At 39.7% G+C, this 27,810-nt stretch overlaps 1 protein-coding gene across 1 annotated transcript; it reads right to left on the bottom strand.

Annotated features, from left to right (window-relative positions):
• Positions 1 to 13,894: 13,894 nt before the first annotated feature.
• On the bottom strand, positions 13,895 to 15,044 carry LOC107831525 (uncharacterized). Its single transcript, XM_016659297.1, has 2 exons — positions 14,953 to 15,044; positions 13,895 to 14,277 (listed from the first exon to the last, which is right to left on the bottom strand). The coding sequence occupies exons 1-2, from the start codon at positions 15,008 to 15,010 to the stop codon at positions 13,961 to 13,963; spliced, it is 375 nt and encodes a 124-aa protein (XP_016514783.1). The 5' UTR covers positions 15,011 to 15,044; the 3' UTR covers positions 13,895 to 13,960.
• Positions 15,045 to 27,810: the final 12,766 nt, after the last annotated feature.

Below are 27,810 nucleotides of genomic sequence, written 5' to 3'. Positions count from 1 at the left end.
GGAGCCACCAACATTGGAGTTGAAGCCTTTGCCTTCACACCTCAGGTATGAATTCTTAGGCCCTTCTTCCACATTACCTATTATTCTTTCTACTTGCCTAACTAACGTGCAGGTAGACTCCACCCTTGCGGTGCTTCAAAGAAGGAAAAAGGCAATTGGATGGAGTTTGGCTGACATTCGGGGTATAAGCCCCTCCTTTTGCATGCACAAAATTATACTAGATGATGATACCATACCCTCCATGGAACATTAAAGGAGGTTGAACGAGGCTATGCAAGAGGTCGTCAAGAAGGAAATTATCAAGTGGCTTAGTGTAGGGGTTGTGTAGCCTATTTTGGATAGTTCATGGACTTCACCGGTACAATGTGTGCTGAAGAAGGGGGTATGACTGTGGTCAAAAATGAGAAAAATGAGTTGATCCCCACTCGTATTGTCACCGGATGGGGGGTATGTATGGACTACAGAAAGCTGAACAAAGTGACCCGTAAAGACCACTTTCCATTGCCCTTTCTTGATCAAATGTTGGACAGACTTGCCGGGCGTGCCTACTATTGCTTTTTGGATGGGTACTCAGGGTACAACCAGATTCTCATTGCACCGGAAGACCAAGAGAAAACCACCTTCACATGTCCGTATGTCACATTTGTATTCTCACGGATGCCGTTTGGTTTGTGTAATGCACCGGCTACCTTTCAGCGGTGTATGATGGCAATATTTACGGATATGGTGAAGGACTTCCTCAAAGTGTTCATGGATGATTTTAGTGTTTTGGGGGACTCATTTTAAGAATGCTTGGATAATCTTAACAAAGTGTTGGCCCGATGTGAAGAGACCAACCTAGTGCTTAATTGGAAAAAATGCCATTTTATGGTCGAGGAGGGCCTTGTCCTCGGCCATAAGATCTCAAAGAACGGTATTGAGGTGGACAAAGTGAAGATTGAAGTTATTTAAAAACTCCCTCCTCCTACTTCCGTCAAGGGAGTTAGGAGCTTTCTTGGGCACATAGGGTTCTACCGAAGGTTCATCAAGGATTTCTCAAAAGTAGTGAACCCCTTGTGCAAGCTGCTAGAAAAGGATGCAAAGTTTGTGTTCAATGAAGATTGCATGAAAGCTTTTGAGATTCTCAAGTATAAATTGACAACCACTCCCATCATCACCACACCCAATTGGAACTTACCATTTGAGCTCATGTGCGATGCTAGTGATATTGCGGTAGGAGCGGTTTTGGGGCAAAGGGTCAACAAGATATTTCATCCGGTCTATTATGCAAGCAAAATGATGAATGATGCCCAAGTCAATTATACGGTGACCGAGAAAGAGTTATTAGCCATTGTCTTCGCCATGGAAAAGTTCAGGCCATATCTCATGGGTGCCAAAGTGATTGTGCACACCGATCACGCGGCACTCCATTACTTGATGACTAAAAAGGACTCGAAGGCTAGGTTGATAAGATGGGTTCTTCTGCTTCAAGAGTTTGACCTTGAAATCATTGATAGAAAAGGAAGTGATAATCAAGTGGCGGACCACTTGTCCTGCTTAGAATAGGAGGGGAGGCCCCACGATGGCCTCGAAATTAATGATTCGTTCTCGGATGAATAACTCCTCTCCGTGTCTTTGAATGGTATGCCTTGGTTCGCCGATGTGGCTAACTTTCTTGTGACCGGCATTGTCCTGAGTGAGCTCTCTTCTAACCAAAGAAAGAAACTCAAACGGGACAGCTTGGATTATTATTGGGACGAGCCCTATCTTTTCAAAATTTGCAATGATGGTGTGATCCGGAGATGTGTCCCAGAAGAGGAGCAAATGAATATTCTTGATGCTTTCCATTCCTCTCCCTACGGTAGTCATCATGGTGGGGCGATAACTACTTCAAAGGTTCTTAGCTATGGATTTTATTGGCCTACCCTGTATAAAGATGCAAGTGAGCTTGTTAAGAGGTGTGATGAATGCCAAAGAGCTGGTGGAATTTCCAAGAAGGATGAAATGTCTCTCACAACTATTCTTGAGATCGATATTTTTGACGTGTGAGGCATAGACTTCATGGGGCCTTTTGTGAGTTCGTGTGGTAACACTTATATTCTGGTTGTTGTTGATTATGTTTCCAAGTGGGTTGAAGCTGTAGCTTTGCCCAACAATGAGGCACGGAGTGTGGTGGAATTCTTAAAGAAAAATATCTTCACAAGGTTTGGCACTCCTAGGGCGATCATCAGTGATGGGGCTTCTCATTTCTGCAACAAGGCCTTCGACACTTTACTTTCCAAGTATGGTGTCAATCATAAGGTATCAACCCCTTATCATCCCCAGGCTAGTGGACAAGTTGAGGTCTCCAACAGGGAGATAAAGAGCATATTATCAAAAACTGTCAATGCAAACCGGACGGATTGGTCAAGAAAACTTGATGATGCTTTGTGGGCTTATAGAACTGCGTACAAGACTCCAATTGGTATGTCTCCGTACTGGTTGGTATTTGGGAAAGCATGACATCTTACGGTTGAGTTAGAGCACAAGGCCATGTGGGCGCTTAAGAAGTTAAACCTTGAATGGGATGTAGAAGGCAATCTCCGGGTAGAGCAACTCAATGAACTTGATGAATTCTAGTTTCATGTCTATTCCAGCTCGTCCTTGTATAAGGACAAGATGAAGTACTTACATGAAAACTATGCCCGGAACAAAGAATTCAAGGAGGGTGACTTGGTTCTTCTATTCAACTCTCGGTTACGACTGTTTCCGGAAAAGCTCAAGTCAAAATGGAGTGGCCCTTTTGAGGTGGTGCACATGACTCCGTTAGGTGCTCTTGACTTGAAAAACAAAAATGGTGAAATCTTTAGAGTTAATGGGCACCGAGTGAAGCATTACCTCAGCAAGTTTGATGACAGCCATGTGGTGGCCTTGATCAATTTCCAATGATGTTGGTAACATGCGTCGTGTCGCGATGTTAAATCAGGCGCTTCTTGGGAGGCAACCTATGTATTTTTCTTTCTTTTTTGATTTTCTTCTTAGATTAGGCTTTATTTCGAACTAACTATTTATGAGCTTTGTGTAGGAATTGTTTGTGCAGTACAGGACTGTTGCAGGAAAAATTTGCCTAAGTGTGGGGAATTACGCGGACCGCGCTCAAAATTTTGCGGTTAGCGAGAGCTTTTCGCGTGGTCGCAAATTGTCAGCGGACGCGGACTTGAAAAGTCTAGAATATCAACTCTTTGAAGTTATATTCGCATCCACGTTCGTAATTTTGCGGTCCACATTGATCTTACGTGGTCGCGCCCGTTAATCCACTCTCAGCAGACCTGTTTCTAAAAAGGCTCTTCGAAAGGTAAAAAGCGCGGACCGCGCTCAGGTAAGTCAGTGGGACCTTTGGGGTTGGTATAAATAGGAAGTCCTTAGGACTTTTACACTTTTTGAACCCCACACTCTCACCGAAATAGACCAATGTTCATCTTCCCCTTCTTACACTTTCAATTTCATATCTTATTAATCAAGAAGCAATTTCCTACTACAAATCCACATCTGGTATGCACAAATCTTTACATTAATTTCATCTTTTGATTTTCTTTGCTTCTAGTTTTACTTTTTCTTTTTTTAGGGTTTAACACATGTCATGATTTCAAAATGATGTTTGATTGATGCTAAAATTACATGTGGGTAATGTTTAATGCCTAATGGGGGATAGGGTTGTTCATTATGCCTGTTAATTGCATAAATATTTGCACTAAGTGAAACCTTAAGTCTTAAATAATTCACCAGTGCAAGTATGATTTGAATTTTGCGGACTGCGGTCCAAATTACGCGGTCTGTGTTCATGCTTTTGTGTGAACTGGGTAGGCTTATATGTTCGCGGACGCGGTGATTTTTCCGCGGTCAGTGGTTAACTTTACACGGCCGCATCCATAATTTCGCAGACCGCGTTCATGAGCTTCAGAGAATTAACAAATTGATTTCGCGGCCGCGTTCATTTTTATGCGGTCCGCGTCTGTTATTTTGTGGCCACGCCCATTATTTTGTGGTCAGCGAAAACCAATGTTCAGAGAGTTGGTAGTCTGGTCCCAACTCTTTCGCGGCTGCACTCCTTTTTACGTGGACCGCGCTGACCCTTCCGCGGTCGCGCTCCTTTTTACGCTGTCATCAGACCCCTGCTTTAAGAATCACTATTTCATTTCATCTACATTTCTTTATGGATTCATTGAACCACAATACTAATGATCTATCACTAATTGTGTGTGTAGATAATGGTGCAATCTCGTGGTGGTTCCGACAAATCAAAAGGGAGGGGAGAATCCTCCCGAGGCCAAGGCAAAGGGAAGCAGACTGCACCCTTAGCACCTCAGAAGATTATTAGCAAAAAGGCCCCACCTGTGAGACCTCAGGCTGACTCCTCGGACACTAGTGAATACCTCCCTTCCCGGGAGATTTTCGAGGGAGAATCTGCAGAACAACCCGAGGCTCAATCTCAACCTTTCCGTCTTGTCAATCAACACACCTCCTCATCTGAGTTATCTAATGGCTCAGAAGAATGTAGTGAGACTTCAGCACCATCTCCCCCACCTGCTGCAACTCCGGCCTCAACAACTGCTCCTATTGATATTGATGATGAAGAAGAGGATCCGGATGACGGGAGAGGAGGTGATACCCATGAGGGGGAGTTGATTAGATCAAGGAAGCCGGTAGTGTGGCAAGATAGGTTCGTGAGTGAGAAGGCCTACCACAAATTTCGGGAATGGTGGCCACAAAGGAAGCTCAACCTTGAGCGACATTTCATAGAAAGAGACCTTCTCCCTCACAACCTGAATGTGAAGAGACAATTTGATGAAAGAGTGGGTGGAAATTCTTCACTAGTAAGTTTCCAGAAGCAAATGAGTACCTAGTCAAGGAATTCTACGCCAATGTTGCCCACATCAAAAAGGGTATCTATGTGACTAAGGTACTAAATAAGAAGATCTGGTTCGATGGCAAAACTTTGAATACATATGTCGGGTTTGATGATGTAGACGTTGCTCTATACATACAGAAGTTAGCATTAGATGAAGCAGCCCATCCATGGTTAGCAGAGGTGATAGCCATACCATGGACAACACCGGCCTGGCTTACACCGGGAGTCTCAATTGCCAGAAACACCCTTAGCTTTGAAGCCAAAGGGTAGTGCACCTTCGTCTACAGCCGCCTTGATCCGTGCTAGCATGACAGTGACATTCCACTCTCCCGGGCGATCCGCATAGCGTCCATCATGGCGGGGTACCCAATAAATGTAGGGAACCTCATGGCCCAGAACATATCTAAGGCAACCGGGAAGGAAAAAAGTTCCTACCCTTACCCCAATTTCATCACTATGTACCAAGAGGACCAGGGGGTTGAGGGGAGACACTTTGACACGAAGGTGAAGCCGAAAAAGCCCTTCTCTTGGTACAGCCTTCAGGGAGCAGACAACCCGAAGTCCAAAGGCAAAGCCACTACCTCCATTGGCCAGTCTGAAGAGCCAAGGGTAGTGGACACTGGTTCCGAGCCTTCCATAACGAAGGGTTCTTCGGCTGCTATGCCACCTCCCTCATCCGGGCCATCTGTCACAGCCATATTATCTGTGCCCTCATCTTCCGCATATCCTCAGACTTCACTGCGGGTCTCTCAGACGCTATCCAGCGTCAACAACTGGTTGCAGGTAGCTACATCAAAGTTGTCTGTCTTATCCAGTGCATTCGCAGCACAGGCAGCCCTAGCACAGTTTCAGGTACCTCCATCAATGGAGGATTCATTGAAGGAGCTTCTGGACAACCAGAAGAAGCTCCTGGACAACCAAAAAAAAATCATGGAGACATTAGATAATCATGGGAAGGTGATCAAGGAGCTGGACAAGTAGGTCAAAAAGATAAAGAAGACTCAAGCTTCAAATGAGTCCGTGGAGCTGCTGAAGAAGGAGGTAGAGAAGTTCACTTCTACCGGAGATATTCCACTGGACCTGCTTATGGAGGAGACTGCCCCTGCAGCACAGACAGCACAGGCATCAGAGCAGGAGGCTGACAGAGAGCCGGTGAGAGGATTTGTGGTGCCCCAGTCAGAGGACCTGGAGATACAGTTGGAGGACCCGGAGGGAGTTGATGACCCTATGCAGTCCGAGGTCCCCACTAGTGAGCCTGACCCCATGCAGGCAGAGACCACATAGGGAGTTTTCTTTACTCTTTATCTCGTCCCTATTCTTATTTTTGCTTTTAGCATTATTTTCTCTCTTTTACTTATATTGGTGGTCTTATTTTGATTTGATGACTGGCATGTAATAATTATGATACTATTTTTCTTTATTTTTACTTATCGTTATTTTCACTTTCGTTATTTTTCACTTTTGGTATGTATATAACTTTATCATTGTTACTTTTCACTTTTGGTAAGTATATAACTTTACCATTCCATGTATATATTCATCTCTATTTTGTATATATTCGGTTCACTCCATTATTGTACATATTCATTTTACTTTTCGTAGTTTACTTTATAACTTCTTTTGTATTTTTCCTTAATAGCTTAGCTTCTTATTTCCTTTAGTAGCTTCTTTTTGAGTTTTTAGCTTCTTTTCACATTTTTTGCGTGATCAATAAGCCTTTGGTTTTCTTAATGCCACTGTTCTTTCTAAAGGTGGATATTGAGTGAACCGGGTGGCTCTTCCCAATGATGGATGATGTGACAACCTTTTTAAGGGATTGAGTCTGTTTTTCTTTTTGCTCTGATATGTAGTAGTAATGAATAAAAGTGTCTCAAGCAGGCTTCACTTGGTACTAACACATTTACCTTCGACCTCATGGTTAGAAACAAGTTGATTGACAAAGAATAGCTCTAGTTGTGACCTTTAGACTCTTGAGTTGACTAAAACTATCATCAAGTGGTTTCTTTGAGCCATCTGTGATCTTCAATCTTAGCTAGGGTTGTTGTGGGCCCTTGACTCTGTTCTCTTTAACAGTCCATTAGCTTGAGAGAGAGGTGAAGTATTGAATTGCAAGTCCAAGTCCCGTGCCAATAAGTCTAGAACTTGCCCTGAATGTTTGTCTAGGCGAAATTCTAAGTGTAGCTCGACTTGAGAAGTGATTGTAGGCTCTTCTTGGTCCCATTTGAACTGTGAAAGATTTCGTAGCCTACAAATATGATATCCCTAGTCAGCCCATTTGAGCCTAAACCTTTTTCATTCAATAGCCACATTACAAGCCTTCATCCGTTTTATAATGACCCTCTCTTGGCACCCAATCTTTCCTTAGCATTCATGATGAGCAATTAGCAAAAACATAAGTTTGGGGGAGAGACGAGGAATTTCAAAGTGATGAAAGGTACAAAGAACAAAAAGAATTGATGAAAAGGAAAGGCAAAGAAAAGGATGAAGAGTTAAAAAGAAATATGTCAAAAAGAAAGAAAAGGTTGAAGGAATTCAAAGAAAATAATGTTGAAAGGCATGGAATGATGAGAAAAGGAGAAAAATGATTTTCATGAACAATAAAGAGTGACAATGTGTCTCTCTAGTTCCCCTGAGGAAGAAGAAAATGACTCAAAGAGTTAAGAAAGTATGAACCGAAATGAGAAAATGGAGTGCTTAAGGAAAGATGAAACCATCATAGTTCATTATGTCCTACCTTGATCCAAAAAGCCTTCATTACTTCCCGCTAAAGCCCTATATGATTTCAAGTTGAGTGAGCTTACATTAGTGGTTACATAAGGGGCAAGCTTATGGTACTTAGAGCCGGACTTGTGGCATTGTTTTTAGAGTGATGAGCGCACTTCTTTACAATCCTTGTTTTGAGTGTCACATTCTATAAAGTGAGATTTGCTCATGGAAAGTAGAGGAGGAGTTTGGGATCCACAATGACCTACGTGAGAGAGCGAGGCGAGCTTCCTTGATGAATTGAGTCAACTCTTGATGCTTTTGTGTCACATTAGAACAATGGAACTCAAAAAGTCATAGCATGATGTTGTTGATAATGCATTTGTGTTGAGGGTAATTGTTAGTCCCAATTGATGCTTGATGAAGTCACCTTAGGAAAGCTGAAATTTTCCTTTCTTTTTCTTGTGGAGGTTGGAATTACCTTGTTTTCTTGAGGACAAGCAAAAGCTTAAGTTTGGGGGAGTTGATAACTAGGAGTTTTAGCCTATTATTTGCTCTCTTTTGCTTAGGTTTTGGGTCAAAATGCGTAAAGGTATTCCCGAAAACTAACTTAATGTGCTTGCTTGCAGGGTTTGGTCAAAATGAGGCAAAGAAGCCATAATCAATTCATGAAGGAGTCAAACCTGCACGAATCCAAGGCTGAGACTGGAGCGCTGAGAGCGGCAGAAAAGTGCAGCCGCGTAAGGACCACCGCTGAGGCGGCCACTATTACGCGGTCCGCGAAAGTAGATTCATAGAAGCTGCTTTGAGTACTAAAATCACCGATGGTCGCATTGGAAAGGTGCGGCCGCGAAGGGATTTTTGCTGAGAGTGTGGTTCGAGGTTCAGAGACTCTACAGTTTGGGCTCAAATAAAGAATACGGCCCGCATCCAAATTACGCGGCCGCGAATTGATCTTATGCGGACGCAAAGGGAATTCCGCTGAGAGCACATCTTGAGGTTCAGAGACCCTGCAAGTCGGGCTTAACTGAAAAACACGGTCCGCGTCCAAATTACGTGGCCGCGATGGAAGCACACGCGGACGCGGTTGAAATTATGCGATCCACAAAACTAAGCCCAATCCAAGCCCAGCATTGAAGAAACGCGGACCGCGCTCATTATTATGCGGCCGCGAAAGCTCAAGCGCGGACGTGGTCAGAATTATGCGTTCGCGAATCCTACGTAGGGGGCATTTTTGTCCAGAAATTCCAGCCTAGTATAAATAGATCCTTTTATCAATTTTAGGTTAAGTTTTGTTGAGGAGATCACGTGAACGGCTGATTTTTTCCTTTTTGGGAAATTTTAGAGTAGATTTACCTTCAAACTTTAGATTTTCATCTTGTACTTTAATATTATGGCTTATATTTCATTTTTATCTTTGATTTCTGCTGTTATTATGAGATAGCTAGGGTTGTGACCCAACCCTAGTGTGGGTATTTAACGGGTCTTGAATTTTAGGGCTTAATTATTTATGGGTTAGTGATATTTAACCTAATTCATGCTAAAATTGTAGAATTAGTGGTTGCAAACACTGGCTCATGCCTTTATGACTTAGGCTCTTCTTGAGAAAGAGGGACAAAGTCTAGAAAAATTAGGCTAACAAGGAATTGGTGTGAACTCAAGAGATTGATAGCCCCAATTAAAGGGTTAAACCTAGAGATAGTAATACCCTACTTGAGCCAATTTCACTTGTATTGTATGAACACCCATTTGGGCTTGAGAAAGCAAAATCGGGCAAAGTCACTCAAACTACCGAGAGGTATAGAGTGAGAACTTATGTGTGATGGTTATATCACGACCCCAATCATAACAAGATTGTCCTAGATTCTTGATACCCATTAGATACTCACCTAGGCAGAAGTCACTTCCCTAGTGCCTTTTAACACTTGAAAACTTTCACCAAAAATATTGTACTTAGCTTACACTTAGCATACAATAGTATAAAATTAGAATAGAATCAATCGCAACAATGTTTGGAAGTGCAATTAGGAACAACACGCACATCTAGATTAGTTAGATACCCAACTCCAAGCCAAATTAACTCACTGTGGAAATCGATCCCGACCTCATTGGGTAAAACTGCATCGACCATCCTCGCTACTCTATAGTGGTGTAGGTTTGGCCTCGATCAGTGATATTTTCAGCTTATTCGGGGATGTTTCTGGGCTGCCTTTGGGTGTCATTTTTTGACAAAAAAGAGGGACTGGTTTGGGGTGATTGAGGGCAGCATTTTTGGAGCTTAATGAGGTGGAGATGAAGCTGGTTTTAGAGCTTGGTTTCAGGTGTGTTTTGGTGCAAAGTTTGGGGATGTTTTGGCGTGATTTTGGGGCTGGAAATTGGTGGTTTTTTAGGGCTGATTTCAGCAGATTTTGGGGAGCTTTTTTGTGGCTGAAGTTAGATGGAAAGTGACCACGCTTTCATGAGCTTTAGAGACTGATTTTTTGGGTGCAAGATGATTCCTTCCTCCTCTTTTCATACCCTTTTCCCCTCGTTGTCCCCCTCTTTCCTCCTCCCTTTTTTGACTTTTTGTTGTATGTGTAAGAGAGAGTGGGAGTGTGAGTTGTAAAGAGTAAGAGTGGGGGAAGTGGAAAGTTATGTATTGGGGAGATGAGTGGAGAAAATTTAAGCATGGTCAAAAATTAGGTATTCACAATATCTGCATGGAGGGTTCCTGGAGACCTCTCAGATAACAGTCTAGCAATCTGGCCCGCTTGTATCTCTAAGTTTCGAATAGCTGCACTATGAGTTTCAAATCTCTCATTGGTCTTAATAATGAAAGTCGTCATTAGATCTTCCATGCTAGATTGATTAGAATGTGGAGGCTGGTATTGCTGCCTCTGCTGATTCTAAAATCCTGGAGCTCCTTGTCCTTAGAGTCTCGGATTATTCAGCTGCCATAAGTTTAGACTACCATTTGGTGAACTCCAAGAAAAGCCTGGGTGCCTCTACTCCATAGAGTTAAAATTACTACCACTCTGGTAGTTGCCTCTGTCAAAGCTTACCACGGCATTTATCACTTCATCTACAGTTGAGGCCTGACAATCATGCGTTGGATGACTCATTCCACATAAGTCACAAACTAATGATGGTTGGCTTTGGATCTTGGCTAAGGTCAACTTTCTTATTTCTTTGGTCAGGCATCTAGCTGGGCTTGCACTGATGCGTTAGAATCTACTTAATGAACCCAGCTGATTTTCTTCTATCATTAATCTCAGCAGGCCATTGGTTAGCATATTCAGAGAACTCATCAAGAATTACAACAATCTCCTCAGGAGTCTTCTTCATTAAAGGACCTCCAACTGCAGTACTCAGAGTTCGTCATGAGGAAGATGTCAGTCCATACCAAAAGTCCTGGAGTTGCATCTACAATTCAATCCCATTATGCTAACACTTTCTATCTATCTCCTTGAATCTTCCCAAGCCTCGAAAACTGTTTCAGTGTCCTTCTTGTAGAAGTTGTGAATTTCCCTTCTAAATGTCACTGTTTTCGTAGGACTAATCTAAGAGAAACTTCTCGCGAAAATTTGTCAATCTTAATTTAAACGGTAACTCAAGAAGCTCTCTCGATCACTTCAAAGAATCACCAAAATAAACTAAGACATACGCTGCAGTGATATTCAATAAGATGTTCCTCTTTCGATTAAACACTATAAAGAATAAAATCACAACTATATTAAAGCTTCTCCAATAAATTCAAGCAATTAAATATTAGTCAATCCATAAACAACAACCAAGTCACCAGATCATGTCAAACCCTAAGGTAAACTACTCTATAATTATGGAAGAAGTCATCACAAAAAATATTAAAGAGCGAGAAAACATCAATCTAACGTTACAATCCAAACTCTCGTATTGAATTGGTGGAAAGATGATAAAATTCTATGTCCTGTAGCCTCCAATGCTCTCCCAAAACTTCCAAAAACAGTCCCCTCAAAATCGTATTTTTGGTGTATTTAAACCATGTAGGAGTGGGCCCGGACGAAACTACCCTTTCCAAACCGAAACAGGAAAACACTCTACGAAAATTTCACTGGCACGTCGCAGTGTGCGCCGCCCCACGCGGTGCGCCAGTGGACAATTACAGGGACTTGTTTCTGATAGGCTTAGCCATCCACTACCGCACCGCCCCATGCGGCGCGGCTGTGTATATTAATAGAGCAATTCTTTTTCATCGTGTTTTGATATCCAGACTTGGCTCTCGACCCCCGAACGCGATTCCAGTTTAATTTCTTAGACAAACTCATACTTCAAAGCTCCAACTTGTTCGATTTAGCACCGATTATCTTTTCAACTCAGAATCACTTCCTGCAAGACATAAAATACATAATAAGTGCAATTCACTATTATTTAAGCTCAAACACAAGTAAAATACAGTGATTAGAGTACAAACTATGACTAAAATACGGATTTCTAGCCTAGCATCACATACATTGTAAAGCTACTAGAAGATTAAATTATTTCAAGATTGATGGAAAAACTACGTAATTGTAGCTTGTTTAGTAGATTCCAGTCTCTTACTGGCGATATAACGCTTGAATCAGCAAAGATTTGTGTCTAAACTTTCAGCAAAAGAATACCTAATAGTTTTCCCTTGAAAGCAATCTAAGAGGTTAACAATTGAATCTCTCGGTCCAAGTGGCAGTAGGTTGAGGTCAAAAAATTTAAACTTATTATTAGTGATCTTATTACAAATTATACATGAATGTTATAAAGGGGTAATTTAATAAAAAGCGTATTGTTGTAAAGATGGATGTTGTTTTTATAGATAAAAAGTTATTATATAGAGATAAAATATAACATAAAAATAGGTTCCGGATAAAACTTGACTTTTATAGAAAATGATTATTATATAAGGATGTTGTTATAGAGAGATAGAACAATATTCATTTAACGCCAATTATTCATGTCATGTTATCTGAAAGATCGTACTGGAAATAGCCATTAGCCAATGCGACGCGATTAGTACAGCATGGCCAAGACTAATTTAATTTAATTTTCACCAAATGCCTTAATCAATTTACAAGAGGTCTAACTTCCTAAATCAAAACTAATGTTTTTTTTTAAAACATATATTCCATTGTTATCTTAATCATGCAAAAAGGATGTCAAGTTTCAAAATGAACATAATCAAAACTAATGTTTCAAAATGCAAATTTGGAACTTGAGCTCGCTCTAATGGTTTCGTACAGCAACATCAAATGTAGATAAATATTTTCCAAATAGCCTGTGAAATTAAGGATAAACACCTGCACCGGAAGGCATGAAAAACAATAGATGTCTGCAATATTTATAAGCTTCCTTTTGAAAAATAAAAAAGAAAGGAACAAACAATTTTCCAAGCGTCGGAAAGATCTGTAAATTTTTCTCCTTCATCAGAAGAAGAATGAAAACTTTGGAGTTAAGCAATTATAAAAAGTAGAATTAATAATAGATTGTTGTTTCTCGTTGTCAGCATTTATTTAAGATGTTTGCGAAAAATAACAGTCAAAAGAAAAACTTATTTTTGAATAGAACATAACTAGCCTCGATCTCAAGTTAATTAAGGTGAACTGTATAAATCCTCATTATCCATTTCGCTTCATTTAGACATATATATCATTCCAATATTCAAAATTTATCTAACCTTAAAAGTTTTCTGCATTTTCTACTGATATATACACAAATCTTCAAGAAAAATATATAAAACAACTCCTGGCAACTATTAGACTAATGCGGGTGCATAAACAACACAAAGTTTTAACCCAACTAGTTGGTATCGCTTGTATGAGTCTTTTTCTTCTATTTACTTTACTTTTCGCAGTCTTCATAGATTTTAAAAGATTGTAGTTTTAACCCCAACTAGTGTATTTTAGGGGTATGTAGGACATAAAAAACCATTTTAAACCACCTTTTATAAAGCTCCCCTTTGGCTATAGATTTTGGCTACTTTTTTCGAAAAACTTTGAAAGTTTTTTTGTTCAAGAATATGATCAATTTTTGGGGAAAAAAATTAAGTTCCCAAAAATGATTTAGGGAAGTTATTGGTAAAAACTTTCTTCCGCTCACCTAACTTTTTTTCCAACAAAATCTATATTCAAACACTAGTTTCATGTGTGCTCACGTATCTTTGGGATAGAAGGACAAATATATTTTAATAAAAATCAAACTCAATGTTACCGTAACAAACTTAATTTATTTGGAAATATATAAAGCATCCATAAAACAGCAAACTCAACAAATCATTCTAGTACTCCATTTTAAACTTAAACAATACAAAGCAATTTAATTTATTTCCCTCAAGCAGAAATAATTTTTCTTTTACAGTATAAACCAATAGAAATCAAGGAAAATAAATTCTCTATAATAATATTTTCAAGAACAAGCCTCTGTGCGATCATTTGTTGTAACGTTAAGATTTTGGCCAGCATAAGTGAAGAAGACACCACTGTGTGGGTAAATTGGAAGACCTCCATTAACGTCATAGATATCATCATGTGATTTGGAGATAACGGCAGTGTTAACTTTAACGGCAGAATCGAAATTGGGAATGCTTAGTGAAACATGAAGTTGAACACAATCACATGTATTTTCCACAGTTGCATTCCATACTTGTTGTCCGTTGACAGTTCCGTTAAGTTTTTCTTGGCTAATAACAATTCCAGGATTGCATCTGAAACCCTCATCAATTCCTGAAAAAGGAAGAAAAGAATTAATTAGCTGTTTGTATTCATTTTCTTCTAATTCTTGAATATTTTGGGTATTTTAGAGTCAGATGATTTTAATTAAGTATCAATGTATTTTTAAAATTTGTTTCATACATATGGGTCCGAAGTCCGAACTAAAGGCAATAGAATAGTGCGATTGCACCTACTGCTACTACTAAGGTACCAAAAGTAATAAGTATCATCTAAAAACTGGATGAAGGGTGATTATTTTTCAATTAATCATATATTAATGCTAAGACTGTCCAATTATTCAGTATTATCAATAACAAACATAATAATAATAATAATAATAATAATAATAATAATAATAATAATAATAATAATAATAATATATAAAGCCAATATGGTATCCTGCGTTCATGAAAGGTTGCATCCCAAGGGGTGTGATGCAAGCATCATACCTGATGCAAGAGCCGGTGGCTGATTTTATAGCTCAAATGCGTGATCTATAGATTATATGGAGACAACTTTACTGTTTGCTCTAAGGCTACCTTTCTCATAACATAATCAAAAGTATCACAAAATAATATAAAGAGAAGAGAAAATCTAATTTCTGCTTTGAGTATTTGAGAGATAGAAGAATGTCTGTGTGTGAGAGAGAGAAGGAATAAAAGAAGAATAAGAAAGGTTAATATATACCTTCAGCAATGAAAGCAAGAGAAAGAACTAAGCCAAGGACTTTGGTGAATGCTGCCATTGAAAATTTTGTGTTAGTGACTCTTAAGTTTGTGTATTTCTTTACTTGAATTATTATGTTTTTCCGATGCCTAACAACTTCAAATTTATAGATATTTTATGTGGGAATGATTTAGGTAACATATATAATGAAAAGGAGGTTCTATGCTAGGTACGTTTAAATTTGGTTTCCTAAAGAGATGATTCAGTATTACTAGTATTTACCATAACAATTCTGCTCATTAAATATTATCTAAAACTGCACAAAGAGAGAGATGTTGTCAAATTTAATATTAATAAAATTACTTTTCTGCATCAAGATGGGGAAAAAAAGGAAAATAAAAGAAAAATAGAATAAAAAAACAATTACATTCCTTTTCCCCCCTTATTTCCTTTTGAAACTAGGTACCTTAGGTAAGTAGGGTTCTCCACTGAAATTGAAGTCATTACCAAATTCTGCATATTAATATTTATCTAAAACTGTATGAAAAGAGAGATTTGGTCACACTTGATGGATAAAAATGTAAATGAGTGTTACCATTAGTGTTCTAAACAAACCGAAAAATCGCACCAAATGGAACAGTCAAACCAACAATCGATTAAATAATTCGATTAGGTTTGATTTGGTATTAAGTAAAAAAAAAACGAATCAAACCGGCATATAAATATATACTTTTAAAACTTTATATAACATTTTCTTTTAAAAAATATCTAGAAATATTTATGATCCTCTAATGGGATATAATATTTAAAACAACTATAAAATGCATCTATTTTTATTTACGTTAAATAATGGTTGATTCTGACTTGTATCATCACTTTCTTATCAAATTTTATTGAAATGCATCAACCTCTTTGTTCTTTCATAATCATATGTCAAGATCTATCAAACTTGTGAGACCCCAGGTGTTTCTCTCTTCTCTTACGTAATATACGTAACGTGGCGTGGTTATATTAGGTATATATGATTGGGTATAGCACATTGGGTATTTCGTCATCATATGGCAAATCTGCCGATTTAAACTCATTTATGAACTGTTTATAGGTACGTATAAGCTGCATATATATAGTGGTTTCGAAGCTTAGGACGTAAGGAACAACTTTCGTGAAGGAACTACAGGCATTCGGACGTTCGTTGGAGAGGTATGTTAAGGCTAAGCTTCGTCCTTCCTTTTAGCACGAATTTTGGAAAATTCCTAAGACGCCAAATGTGATATTTTACTATTCTGTTGCTAGAAAGAACTTCTGTGAAAGGCATTGGTATCGTAGGTGAAGTATTTTCATGATGCTATTAGGTTGATATTTCACTCGTTCGGTTAAAAGGGTATTCGACATCTATATATGTCATTTTATCGGCTTTCTTAAATATATGTCCATATATATGAATTCTTATCCGTCTTTGGGTTGTGTGACTTAAAAATAAAGGCATTTAGTATTTGCGATCAGTCCTTCTTCCTTGTTAAAGTGTATTTTAAAATCTCTAAAGTGACACGTCGATTTCAAAATTCTCAAATATAATTTTTATGTTTAAACTACTAAAACATTTGATTTGTTTTTGAAATACTTTCTTTTACTAATTATCAAAAAATCAGGTATAAGGACTAAGTGAAGCACCTTAAGCTTTTTATGAACATATTCAGAGTTAAGTTATCTTTCTAAAAGTCGAGTTAAGTTTTTAAACTTATTAAAAAAGATATGAGGTTCCACGAGATATTTGTATGCGATACGAAGGTGATTATGAGATTATGAGAATAAGAGTACCAATGAGCCAAGGTTGACTAAGTTCTTGTTATGGCCTATTATGTGCATTCAAAGTTCATATCATACATGACATATTATGTATGGACTTCGAGCTATAATCGGAGGTAAGGGGCCTATTTGCCCGAAAGACTATATATATTGTACAGATGGCCACAGGTTGGCAATATGATACCGGTTAGCTACCGGGAGAGACCGCCATTGCTAGCATTTGGTTGGGTATGTCATGCATTTACATCAATATATATATTTATTCACGACATACTATTACACGAGCATACCATGCATATTTTATTACTATGAGGTCGGATGTCGGCCATGGAGGCTATCAGAGTTTCAGTGTCAGGTGGTATCTTTATTACCTTTTTACATCAGCTATATATGATTCTACTTTCTGCCTTACATACCAGTACATTTTTATTCGTACTGATGTCCCGTTGCCTGGGGACACTGCATTTTTGTTTCGTGCGTGCAGGTCCAGGTAGGGACTCTGATCGACCCCTCCGCTAGGATTTCGGGGTTCAGCTGTGAGTTGGTAAGCTCCACCTCTTCCTGGAGCTTTCATAGGATGGTTACTTTTGTTGTACAGTTTGGGTATAGTTGGGGCCTTATCCCGACAGTGCTTATGACACTCTTAGAGGCTATTGTGGACACAATATTCTGGGTTTCTTTTTGCTGCTTTCAGTCTCCAGCCCATAGGCTTGGCATGTATATATAGGTGTGTAGGCATGTATGTCTTCAGTCGCGGCCTCGTCAGCCATCTAGTATTTTATTATTTTGGCTTGTCTACCTATGTTTATATGGCTTATTGTTATTCATGTCATAACCTTACAGTCCAGGCTTAGTATTTCAGATGTTGTGCTGCCCGATCTATTGGGACCCCAGTCTAGTTAGCTAGTATGTTTAGTGGCTAACTCGATCGAATACAGTATCGAGTGCCAGTCGTGCCTCCCCTAGTTTGGGGAGTAACAAACTTGGTATCAGAGCAGGTCGTATCCCAGGGAGTCCACAAGTCGTGTCTAGTAGAGTCTTGCTTATGGGTGTGTTGTGTACCACACTTATAATCAGGAGGCTATGAGGCATTTAGGAATAGTTACATTTCTTTCAATAAATAGATCGTGCTATAGAGCGAAGTTATAAGAACATATGAAATCTAAATCGTGCTTTGTGTTTCCTATTTAACAGGCTACCTACGCTCAGGAGATGGCACAGCGAGAGATAGGCATGGATCCGGGAGAAGGTACCAGTCGTTCCCCACCGGGTCAGAGGGATAGATTTCCCTTAGAGGCTCACAGTGAGTCTCCAGTACCCCTAGTTTCAGCTTCCCCAGCACTTGTTGGAGCCCAGGGAGATACAGTACCCCCAGCCTCACCAGTTCCATTGGTACCTGAGGCAGCTAGAGACACAGGACCTCCAGCACCTATTGTTCCCCCATCAGAGACTGTGGAGCAGGGGATGAGGGAGGCTGTTCAGTTGCTGACTAGGATGGTTTCTATTTATGAGCGACAGCTAGAGTCAGGAGCAGATGCCCGGAGAGATCGGATCAGAAGCTCGACGGTACGAGAGTTTTGGCCCCTCCATTATTTACAGGATCCAGTTCCACTGAGGATCCCCAGGACTTTATAGACCATATGTATAGAGTATTGAGGGTGATGCATGCCTCCGTCACCGAGGCTGTGGAGTTGGCTTCTTTTCGACTACGTGATGTAGTCGTCCTATGGTATGAGGCATGGGAGAGATCTAGAGGACCTGATGCTCCGCCAGCAGAGTGGGAGGACTTCTCTGAGGCTTTTTTAGCCCATTATTTACCACGGGAGGTTCGGGAGGCCCGTCTTGACCAGTTTCTTAGCCTAAAGCAGGGGGATATGAGTATGAAGGATTATAGCCATAAGTTTAATTCTTTGGCAAGGTATGCACCAGATATAGTACGTACCATGAGGGCTAGAGTTCATCATTATGTGGATGGTTTGGGGGATCATCTGATTAGAGACTGTAGGGTTGCATCCCTATCGGATGATGTAGATATTTCCCGCATACAGGCTTTCGCTCAGACTACAGAGGACCTTTCCCGTCGGATTCGTGATACTCGTAAGGATAGGGAGCAGAGTAAGAGGGCTCGTACTATAGGGTCTTATAGGGAGCCACGAGTTGATTTTAGGCCCCCACTCCATCGATATCCACCTCGGTCAGTAGGTAGTTTCCCACCACAGATGCAGGGCCAGCAGTTTGATCGTTATATTCAGTCAGGACCGGGGCAGAGCTCAGGCCAGCCTGAGGGCCGTCGACAGGAGCGTTCTGCACAGATGAGAAAACTTACTCCTTCATGTACTCAGTGCGGTAAGCTGCACACCGGGCAATGTAGACAGGGTTCGAGTGCATGTTTTCATTGCGGGTAGACAGGACATTATATTAGCCGGTGCCCGGGGTTAGGCAGAGGTACACCAGCTCAGCCTTCAGGATTCACAGCAGCCTCTTCGCCCTCAGTCTGTGCTCCCCAACAAGGTCCACAGTCTACTCAGGGCCGTGGTAGGGGGAGAGGTGGAGGAGACACCTCAGGTTCTAGTGGTGGCCAGAACCGCTTTTATGCACTCACAGGCCGACAGGATTCAGAGGCATCCCCAGATGTTGTCACAGGTATATTGACAATACATTCTCATGCCATTTATGCATTGATGGATCCCGGCTCTACATTTTCATATATTACTCCATTTATTGCTGGTAAGCTTGACATGAGATCTGAGTTGTTGCCACAGCCAGTTGAGGTGTCTACGCCCGTTGGCAACTCTATTGTAGCTAATCATGTCTATCGAGATTGTACAGTGTTAATTAATGACCGTCCAATCTCTGTTGATTTAGTTGAATTGGTTATGCTAGACTTCGATGTCATTATGGGTATGGATTGGTTGGCAGCTTGTTATGCTAATATTGATTGTCGTGCAAAGTTGGTCCGATTTCATTTTCCTGGTGAGCCTGTCCTTGAATGGAAAGGTAATGCAGCCACGCCCAAGGGTAAGTTTATTTCATACCTTAGGGCTCGGAAGTTTATTGCTAAAGGTTGTATATACTATCTGGTTCATGTTAGGGATATAGATAAGGAGCCAGCGACTCTTCAGTCGGTTCCTATTGTGAATGAATTCCCGATGGTATTCCCTGACGAGCTTCCAGGAATTCCCCCCGAAAGGGAAATTGATTTCGCTATAGATTTGCTTCCTGATGTGCAGCCTATATCCATTCCTCCCTACAGAATGGCTCCTGCAGAGCTAAGGGAATTGAAGGAACAACTGAAGGACTTGCTCGATAAAGGCTTTATTAGGCCAAGTACATCCCCATGGGGTGCTTCGGTGCTCTTTGTTCGAAAGAAAGATGGGTCTTTGCGGATGTGCATTAACTACAGGCAACTAAATAAAGTCACTATCAAGAATAAGTATCCTCTTCCATGGATTGATGACTTGTTCGTCCAGTTACAAGGTACCAAATGCTTTTCGAAGATCGACTTGCGATCCGGTTATCATCAGCTACGAGTCAGGGATATTGATATCCCAAAAACAGCATTTAGGACGAGGTATGGCCATTTTGAATTCCTTGTCATGTCTTTCGGGCTTACAAATGCCCCAGCAGCCTTTATGGATCTTATGAACTGGGTATTCAAACCATTCTTGGATGAATTTGTGATTGTGTTTATTGACGACATCCTGATATATTCACGATCGGAAGCCGAGCATGCGGACCACTTGCGAGCTGTATTGCAGACTCTCCAGGACTACAGGTTATATGCTAAATTCTCTAAATGTAAATTTTGGCTAACTTCTGTAGCTTTTCTTGGTCATGTTATTACCGGCGATGGTATCAAGGTTGATGGCCAAAAGATTGAAGCTGTGATGACTTGGCCGAGGCCCTTGAATCCGACAGAGGTTCATAGCTTTTTAGGCTTGGCAGGGTATTACCGAAGGTTTGTGGAGGGATTTTCCTCTATCTCTGCACCATTGACGAAACTGACACATAAGGGAGCTAAGTTTCAGTGGACTGAGGCATGTGAACAAAGTTTTCAGGAACTAAAGAAAAGGCTTACTACGGCACCTGTCTTGACTCTTTCGGATAGCACCGAGGGTTATGTTGTATATTGTGATGCCTCGAGAATTGGCCTAGGTTGTGTTCTTATGCAGCATGGTAAGATTATCGCGTACGCCTCCAGACAGTTGCGAAAACATGAACAGAACTATCCTACGCACGATCTTGAGTTAGCCGCAGTTGTATTTGCCCTAAAGATTTGGCGGCATTATCTATATGGGGTTCATATTGATGTTTTCACCGACCACCAGAACCTTCAGTATTTATTTAAACAGAGGGAGATGAACCTACGACAAAGAAGATGGCTAGAATTACTAAAGAACTATGATGTTGATATTTTATATCATCCCGGCAAAGCTAATATTGTTGCTGATGCCCTAGGCCGGAAGTCCATGGGCAGTCTAAGCCATGTTGAAGCTGATAAGGTCAAGATGACCAAATATCTATGCCAGCTAGCTAGTTTGCAGGTGCGTTTGGTAGATGCAGAGGGTGGACGCATTCTCGTTCAGAATATGGCAAAATCTTCTTTTGTTACTGAAGTGAAAGAGCGATAACACGAGGATCCTGAGCTTATAAAACTGAGGGAAAGTATTCCACAGCAGCGACAACCTTTATTTGAGCTAACTGGAGATGGAGTCCTTACATACCAGGGCCGCTTATAGTACCGTCAGTAGGAGAGCTCCGTGCCAAGATTCTTTTGGAGGCCCATTATTCTAGATATGCAGTTCATCCCGGAGCGACAAAGATGTATCGGGACCTTCGACAGATCTATTGGTGGAATGGAATGAAAAAATATATCGCGGAGATGGTAGCCCAATGTCCTAACTGCCAGCAAGTTAAAGCCGAACATCAAAGGCCTGGAGGCCTAACTCAGTGTATTGAGCTTCCATTATGGAAATGGGACATGATAAATATGGACTTCATCACTGGTTTTCCTCGCACTCCACGGAGGTATGATTCTATTTGGGTAATTATTGATAGGCTTACAAAATCTGCTCATTTCCTGCCAGTCAGGACGACATATTCAGCCGAGAATTATGCCAAGCTTTACATTCGAGAGATTGTTCGCCTTCACGAAGTGCCATTATCTATTATCTCTGATCGAGGGGCTCAATTTATAGCATATTTTTGGAAATATTTTCAGAAGGGTCTAGGCACGCAGGTAAATCTTAGCACCGCTTTTCATCCGCAAACTAATGGACAGGCAGAGCGTACTATTCAGACAGTTGAGGATATGTTACGTGCCTGCGTGCTAGATTTTAAAGGAAGTTGGGATGATCATCTACCTCTTATTGAGTTCGCTTATAATAACAGCTTCCAAGCTAGTATTCAGATGGCTCCTTACGAAGCACTATATGGGCAGAAGTGTAGGTCACCGATCGGTTGGTTCGAGGTCGGGGAAGCAGAGTTGCTAGGTCCTAACTTAGTCCAGCAAGTAATGGAAAAGGTAAAACTTATTAGAGACCGGCTGCGTACAGCACAAAGTCGGCAAAAGTCTTATGCAGATGTTCGACGACGAGACTTAGAGTTTGATGTAGAAGATTGGGTTTTCCTGAAAGTATCGCCTATGAAGGGCGTCATGCGATTTGGAAAGAAGGGGAAGCTCAGCCCCAGGTATGTTGGACCGTATAAGATTATTCGGAGGATTGGTAGGGTGGCGTACGAGCTTGATTTTCCTTTAGAATTGGAAGCAGTCCATCCTGTGTTTCACGTATCTATGTTGCGGAAGTGCATTGGAGATCCTTCACGTATTACGCCCATTGAGGACATTTACATTGCTGAAGACTTATCTTATGCAGAGGTACCAGTAGTTATTTTAGATCGGCAGGTAAGGAAGCTTCGAACTAAAGAAGTGGCTTCCGTGAAAGTGTTATGGCGAAATAACAATATCGAGGAAATGACCTGGGAAGCTGAGGAGGAAATGAGGAAGAAGTACCCCCACCTATTTACGAATTAAGGTGAGTTGCATTTAAATAATTGCCAATTATTTCTTTACAGCAACTTAATTGGATTTTAAATGACTTGAAAGTGCAATTTAAATTTCTTATTGCGAGATAGCTATACGAAGCCTAGTAGTTGGAATCTTCAGAATTTGATTTATGCTTTGCAAATGTAACAAATATAGCCTCGCAAATAACGTATTAGCGGACAAGAAATGAAACCAAAGAATTGACTTGACCCATTCGCGGACGAATGTTCTTAAGGGGGGAGACTGTGAGACCCCAGGTGTTTCTCTCTTCTCTTACGTAATATACGTAACGTGGCGTGGTTATATTAGGTATATATGATTGGGTATAGCACATTGGGAGAATAAGACTGAAAATGTGTGGTAATATCAAGGAACTAAACTAAAGCTTTAAGTCAAAGGAATCCCTTAAACAAAGGTTCATGGTTAAAGAAATGGCTCGGGTAGCACCCCGCGCGTTCGGAAAGTTTAAGTTAACTTGCACCTGTGGGATAAGACTAAGAGTGTATAATATGCTAAGAATAATATTTTATGAGGTATTATAATATCACACTGGTCACATGTTAAGTTTTGGAGTCAAGCAAGTTGCGAAATAAAGGTCGGCAAAAGTTATCGTAAATTTCTCTAATAAATTTTCTAAACTTTGGGTCAAATGTATCAGATCATTTCTCCCAATATATAAAGAGTTATGGGATCCACAACCTACCAAATCGAAGGTCTACAAGTCTAGTTTGCAACCAAAGAAATATCACATCAAACCGACATTGGAGTAAAATGTTATGACTGTTTTACCGCGGACTGTCCGGGCTGAAATCGGGTCGCAAACTGGGTCGGGTCAAACAAGTGGTATAAGTCGGAAAATCCGACTTTTAAGACCCCAAAATATTTCATCTTCGTCCCAAAACAGTGAGAAAGCTTAAGAGAGGGTTTCATGGTATTCTTTAGTGATTAAGGTGCGTTTTTAACGATTTCTATCGTTAAAGTTTGGCCCCGTGCCTAGAAGCGCAATCTCTACGCTTTGCAATCGTTTTTCCCTTCTATTAGCTGTGTTTGGAGCTATTTTTGGAAGATGGGAAATTGTTGTTCTTGCTGGTTCTTCAGGATTTATACTTGGTTTGCCAAGGTAATCATCTTGGGACTCTTTTATGATCGTTTTTACAAAGTTCTACGGGCGTTTCGTCAAGTTAGGGTCATATGGCAAATCTGCCGATTTAAACTCATTTATGAACTGTTTATAGGTGCGTATAAGCTGCATATATATAGTGGTTTCGAAGCTTAGGACGTAAGGAACAACTTTCGTGAAGGAACTACAGGCATTCGGACGTTCGTTGGAGAGGTATGTAAAGGCTAAGTTTCGTCCTTCCTTTTAGCACGAATTTTGGGAAATTCCTAAGACGCCAAATGTGATATTTTACTATTCTGTTGCTAGAAAGACCTTCTGTGAAAGGCATTGGTATCGTAGCTGAAGTATTTTCATGATGCTATTAGGTTGATATTCCACTCGTTCGGTTAAAAAGGATATTCGACATCTATATATGTCATTTTGTCGGCTTTCTTAAATATATGTCCATATATATGAATTCTTATTCGTCTTTGGGTTGTGTAACTTAAAAATAAAGGCATTTAGTATTTGCGATCAGTCCTTCTTCCTTGTTAAAGTGTATTTTAAAATCTCTAAAGTGACACGTCGATTTCAAAATTCTCACATATAATTTTTATGTTTAAACTACTAAAACATTTGATTTTTTTTTTAAATACTTTCTTTTACTAATTATCAAGAAATCAGGTATAAGGACTAAGTGAAGCACCTTAAGCTTTTTATGAACATATTCAGATTTAAGTTATCTTTCTAAAAGTCGAGTTAAGTTTTCAAACTTATTAAAAAAGATATGAGGTTCCACGAGACATTTGTATGCGATACGAAGGTGATTATGAGATTATGAGAATAAGAGTACCAATGAGCCAAGGTTGGCTAAGTTCTTGTTATGGCCTATTATGTGCATTCAAAGTTCATATCATACATGACATATTATGCATGGACTTCGAGCTATAATCGGAGGTAAGGAGCCTATTTGCCCGAAAGACTATATATATTGTACAGATGGCCACAGGTTGGCAATATGATACCGGTTAGCTATCGGGAGAGACCGCCATTGCTAGCATTTGGTTGGGTATGTCATGCATTTACATCAATATATATGTATTCACGACATACGATTACACGAGCATACCATGCATATTTTATTACTATGAGGTCGGATGTCGGCCATGGAGGCTATCAGAGTTTCAGTGTCAGGTGGTATCTTTATTACCTTTTTACATCAGCTATGTATGATTCTACTTTCTGCCTTACATACTAGTACATTTTTATTCGTACTGATGTCCCGTTGCCTGGGGACACTGCATTTTTGTTTCGTGCGTGCAGGTCCAGGTAGGGACTCTGATCGACCCCTCCGCTAGGATTTCGGGGTTCAGCTGTGAGTTGGTAAGCTCCACCTCTTCCTGGAGCTTTCATAGGATGGTTACTTTTGTTGTACAGTTTGGATATAGTTGGGGCCTTATCCCGACAGTGCTTATGATACTCTTAGAGGCTATTGTGGACACAATATTCTGGGTTTCTTTTTGCTGCTTTCAGTCTCCAGCCCATAGGCTTGGCATGTATATATAGGTGTGTAGGCATGTATGTCTTCAGTCGCGGCCTCGTCAGCCAGCTAGTATTTTATTATTTTGGCTTGTCTACCTATGTTTATATGGCTTATTGTTATTCATGCCATAACCTTACGATCCAGGCTTAGTATTTCAGATGTTGTGCTGCCCGATCTGTTGGGCCCCCAGTCTAGTTAGCTAGTATGTTTAGTGGCTAACTCGATCGAATATAGTATCGAGTGCCAGTCGTGCCTCCCCTAGTTTGGGGCGTGACAAACTCTTATATTTTTTTGAATTTGAAATGATATTTTATCGGTAATTTTTAAAATTAAATAGACATGTCATTATTTAAGTTTCATATTGATTTTTGCGTTTAATTATTAGAATTTGGTTAAGCTTGAAAATATACATCAATGAAAAATTATTGCTAGACTACGAAAATAATTATCATGTGTTACTAAAAAAATCTCCCTTAATAATATTTTAATAGATCATATGTTTACCAATTTTTTTAAATTTTTACTAAACATATATTCACTTATCAAAACTTTATCTATAACTCTAACAAAGTGAGACCAAAATAATATTTATGCACAAAATTGTAGCAACAAAACTGAACAAACCCAAATCAATGTAGTGAGTTTGGTGTGATTTTAATAAAATTTAAACCAACTCGACTCATGCACACCCCTAATCACAATTACACTTTCGCCGTCGAAAGTGAAAAGGAAGGGGAAGGGTTGGAGAACGAAAAAGAGAATGAGAAACGGTTTGCTGTCATAACTATATATCCAATGAAAATAGAGTCAAATGAATTTCAACGTTAGCTGTCATTTATTTTTAGCATTTAAATTATATACACCCCGTTTGTATAAGTAATTTATGCTGAAATTAATGAAACATCTTCCTTATAAAGTTGAAAAGACTAGAAGCCTTTTCATAGCCGTGTCAAAGACAGTATACATTTGGCGTTAATATTTAAAAATTTATACTGAAAATAGCTGATTATTACTTGATTAGTACCACCATGGCCAAGACAGCTTTTGTTTAGATTTCAACATTGGCCGAGATCTCTGCTACTAGTCGTGCTCAAAAACTAATACTAGTAATATTTTAATGCACAAATAGGTACGTGTATCAGAGCTCGGAATGGCACCTATATTTAGTACTATCTACAAACACCCACTAATCTGCTGATCCATGCTCTATTATATTTGTGCTCAGATGCTTATAACTCGGGTATCTGCTTGCACTTCAGATTGTATCCAAATAAGAAGAAAAAAATGCTTCTAATTCATGTAAATTTGAGGTCTCTCAACGACTTGAATCTTTGCTGTCAAACATGTATGCTGCTAATAAGAAAACTTTAGAATCAACGGAAAAGGGCCAAAACTGCCCCTGAAATATCGAAATTGGTACAAAAATGCCCTCCGTCCACCTATTTGAATAAAAATGCCCCTACCGTTATTTTTTTGGCTCAACATTACCCTTATTACTAACAGAAAATTCTGGGAAAATTTTTTTTTAATTAATATCCACGTGTCACCGTTCCATTGGCCTAACTTAAACTTCAACTAAAATATAACTAAACTCACCCTTAACCCGTCCGAATATTGACCTGCTTCGATTTTAAAACACAACTCTCTTTCTCTCTCTCTCTGCCTTGTTGCTACTTGGACGGAATTCACCAACGGATCCGCCGGAAATAACAACGTACACAGTAGCCTATCTCATTTACAAATTATGAGTAGAAAATCCTTTTTTTACTAGACTTAACACAGTAATCTAATCGAGAAAATTGAATCCATGATAACAATCAAAATAAGAAAACAAATACAGTGAAGAAATTATCTAAAAAAATTGTTAACTATTATTAGTACATCATATGAACCCAGTGTGTATGAAATGTGACAATTGCACAATACTCGTTCCACGGAGTAGAAAAGCTTACATATTAATTGAATAAATAGTGAAATAAAAAAAAATAGAAATACACATCACATAAACAATAAAAAAAAATTGAAAAAAACATCCTCAAATTTTCACAGAGGAACGACAAAAAATAGTGAAGAAACCCTCCACAAATTTTAAATAAAGAAAACTTATATAATAAAGAACACTCATTGCATAAACAAAAAGAATCTAAACTTTTTGCATTAAGAAGAATATGACAATTCCTTTCATCTTCCATAAAAATAATTCTAATAGAGAACTCAATTTTGAGTTTGCCTCATGAATAATAGTAGACATACACTCGTAAGTAAATGCTCACTAAAATGAAATAGCAAAGAGAAAGAGAGAGAGAGTTATATTTTAAAATTGGGGCGGGTCAATATTTGGGCGGGTTACGGGTTGGGGTTTATGTTAGGCCAATGGGACAGTGA

Source organism: Nicotiana tabacum, chromosome 23 (genome assembly GCF_000715075.1).
Source record: "Nicotiana tabacum cultivar K326 chromosome 23, ASM71507v2, whole genome shotgun sequence".
Taxonomy (NCBI): Eukaryota; Viridiplantae; Streptophyta; class Magnoliopsida; order Solanales; family Solanaceae; genus Nicotiana; species Nicotiana tabacum.
This window is presented reverse-complemented; position numbering and strand designations above follow the sequence as displayed.

Excerpts from the sequence above, each read along its gene's own strand:
- LOC107831525 (XM_016659297.1), bottom strand. The coding sequence starts at position 15,010 with ATGGCAGCATTCACCAAAGTCCTTGGCTTAGTTCTTTCTCTTGCTTTC. Across the intron at positions 14,278-14,952 it reads TCTTGCTTTCATTGCTGAAG|GAATTGATGAGGGTTTCAGA; the intron begins GTATATATTAAC and ends TTCCTTTTTCAG.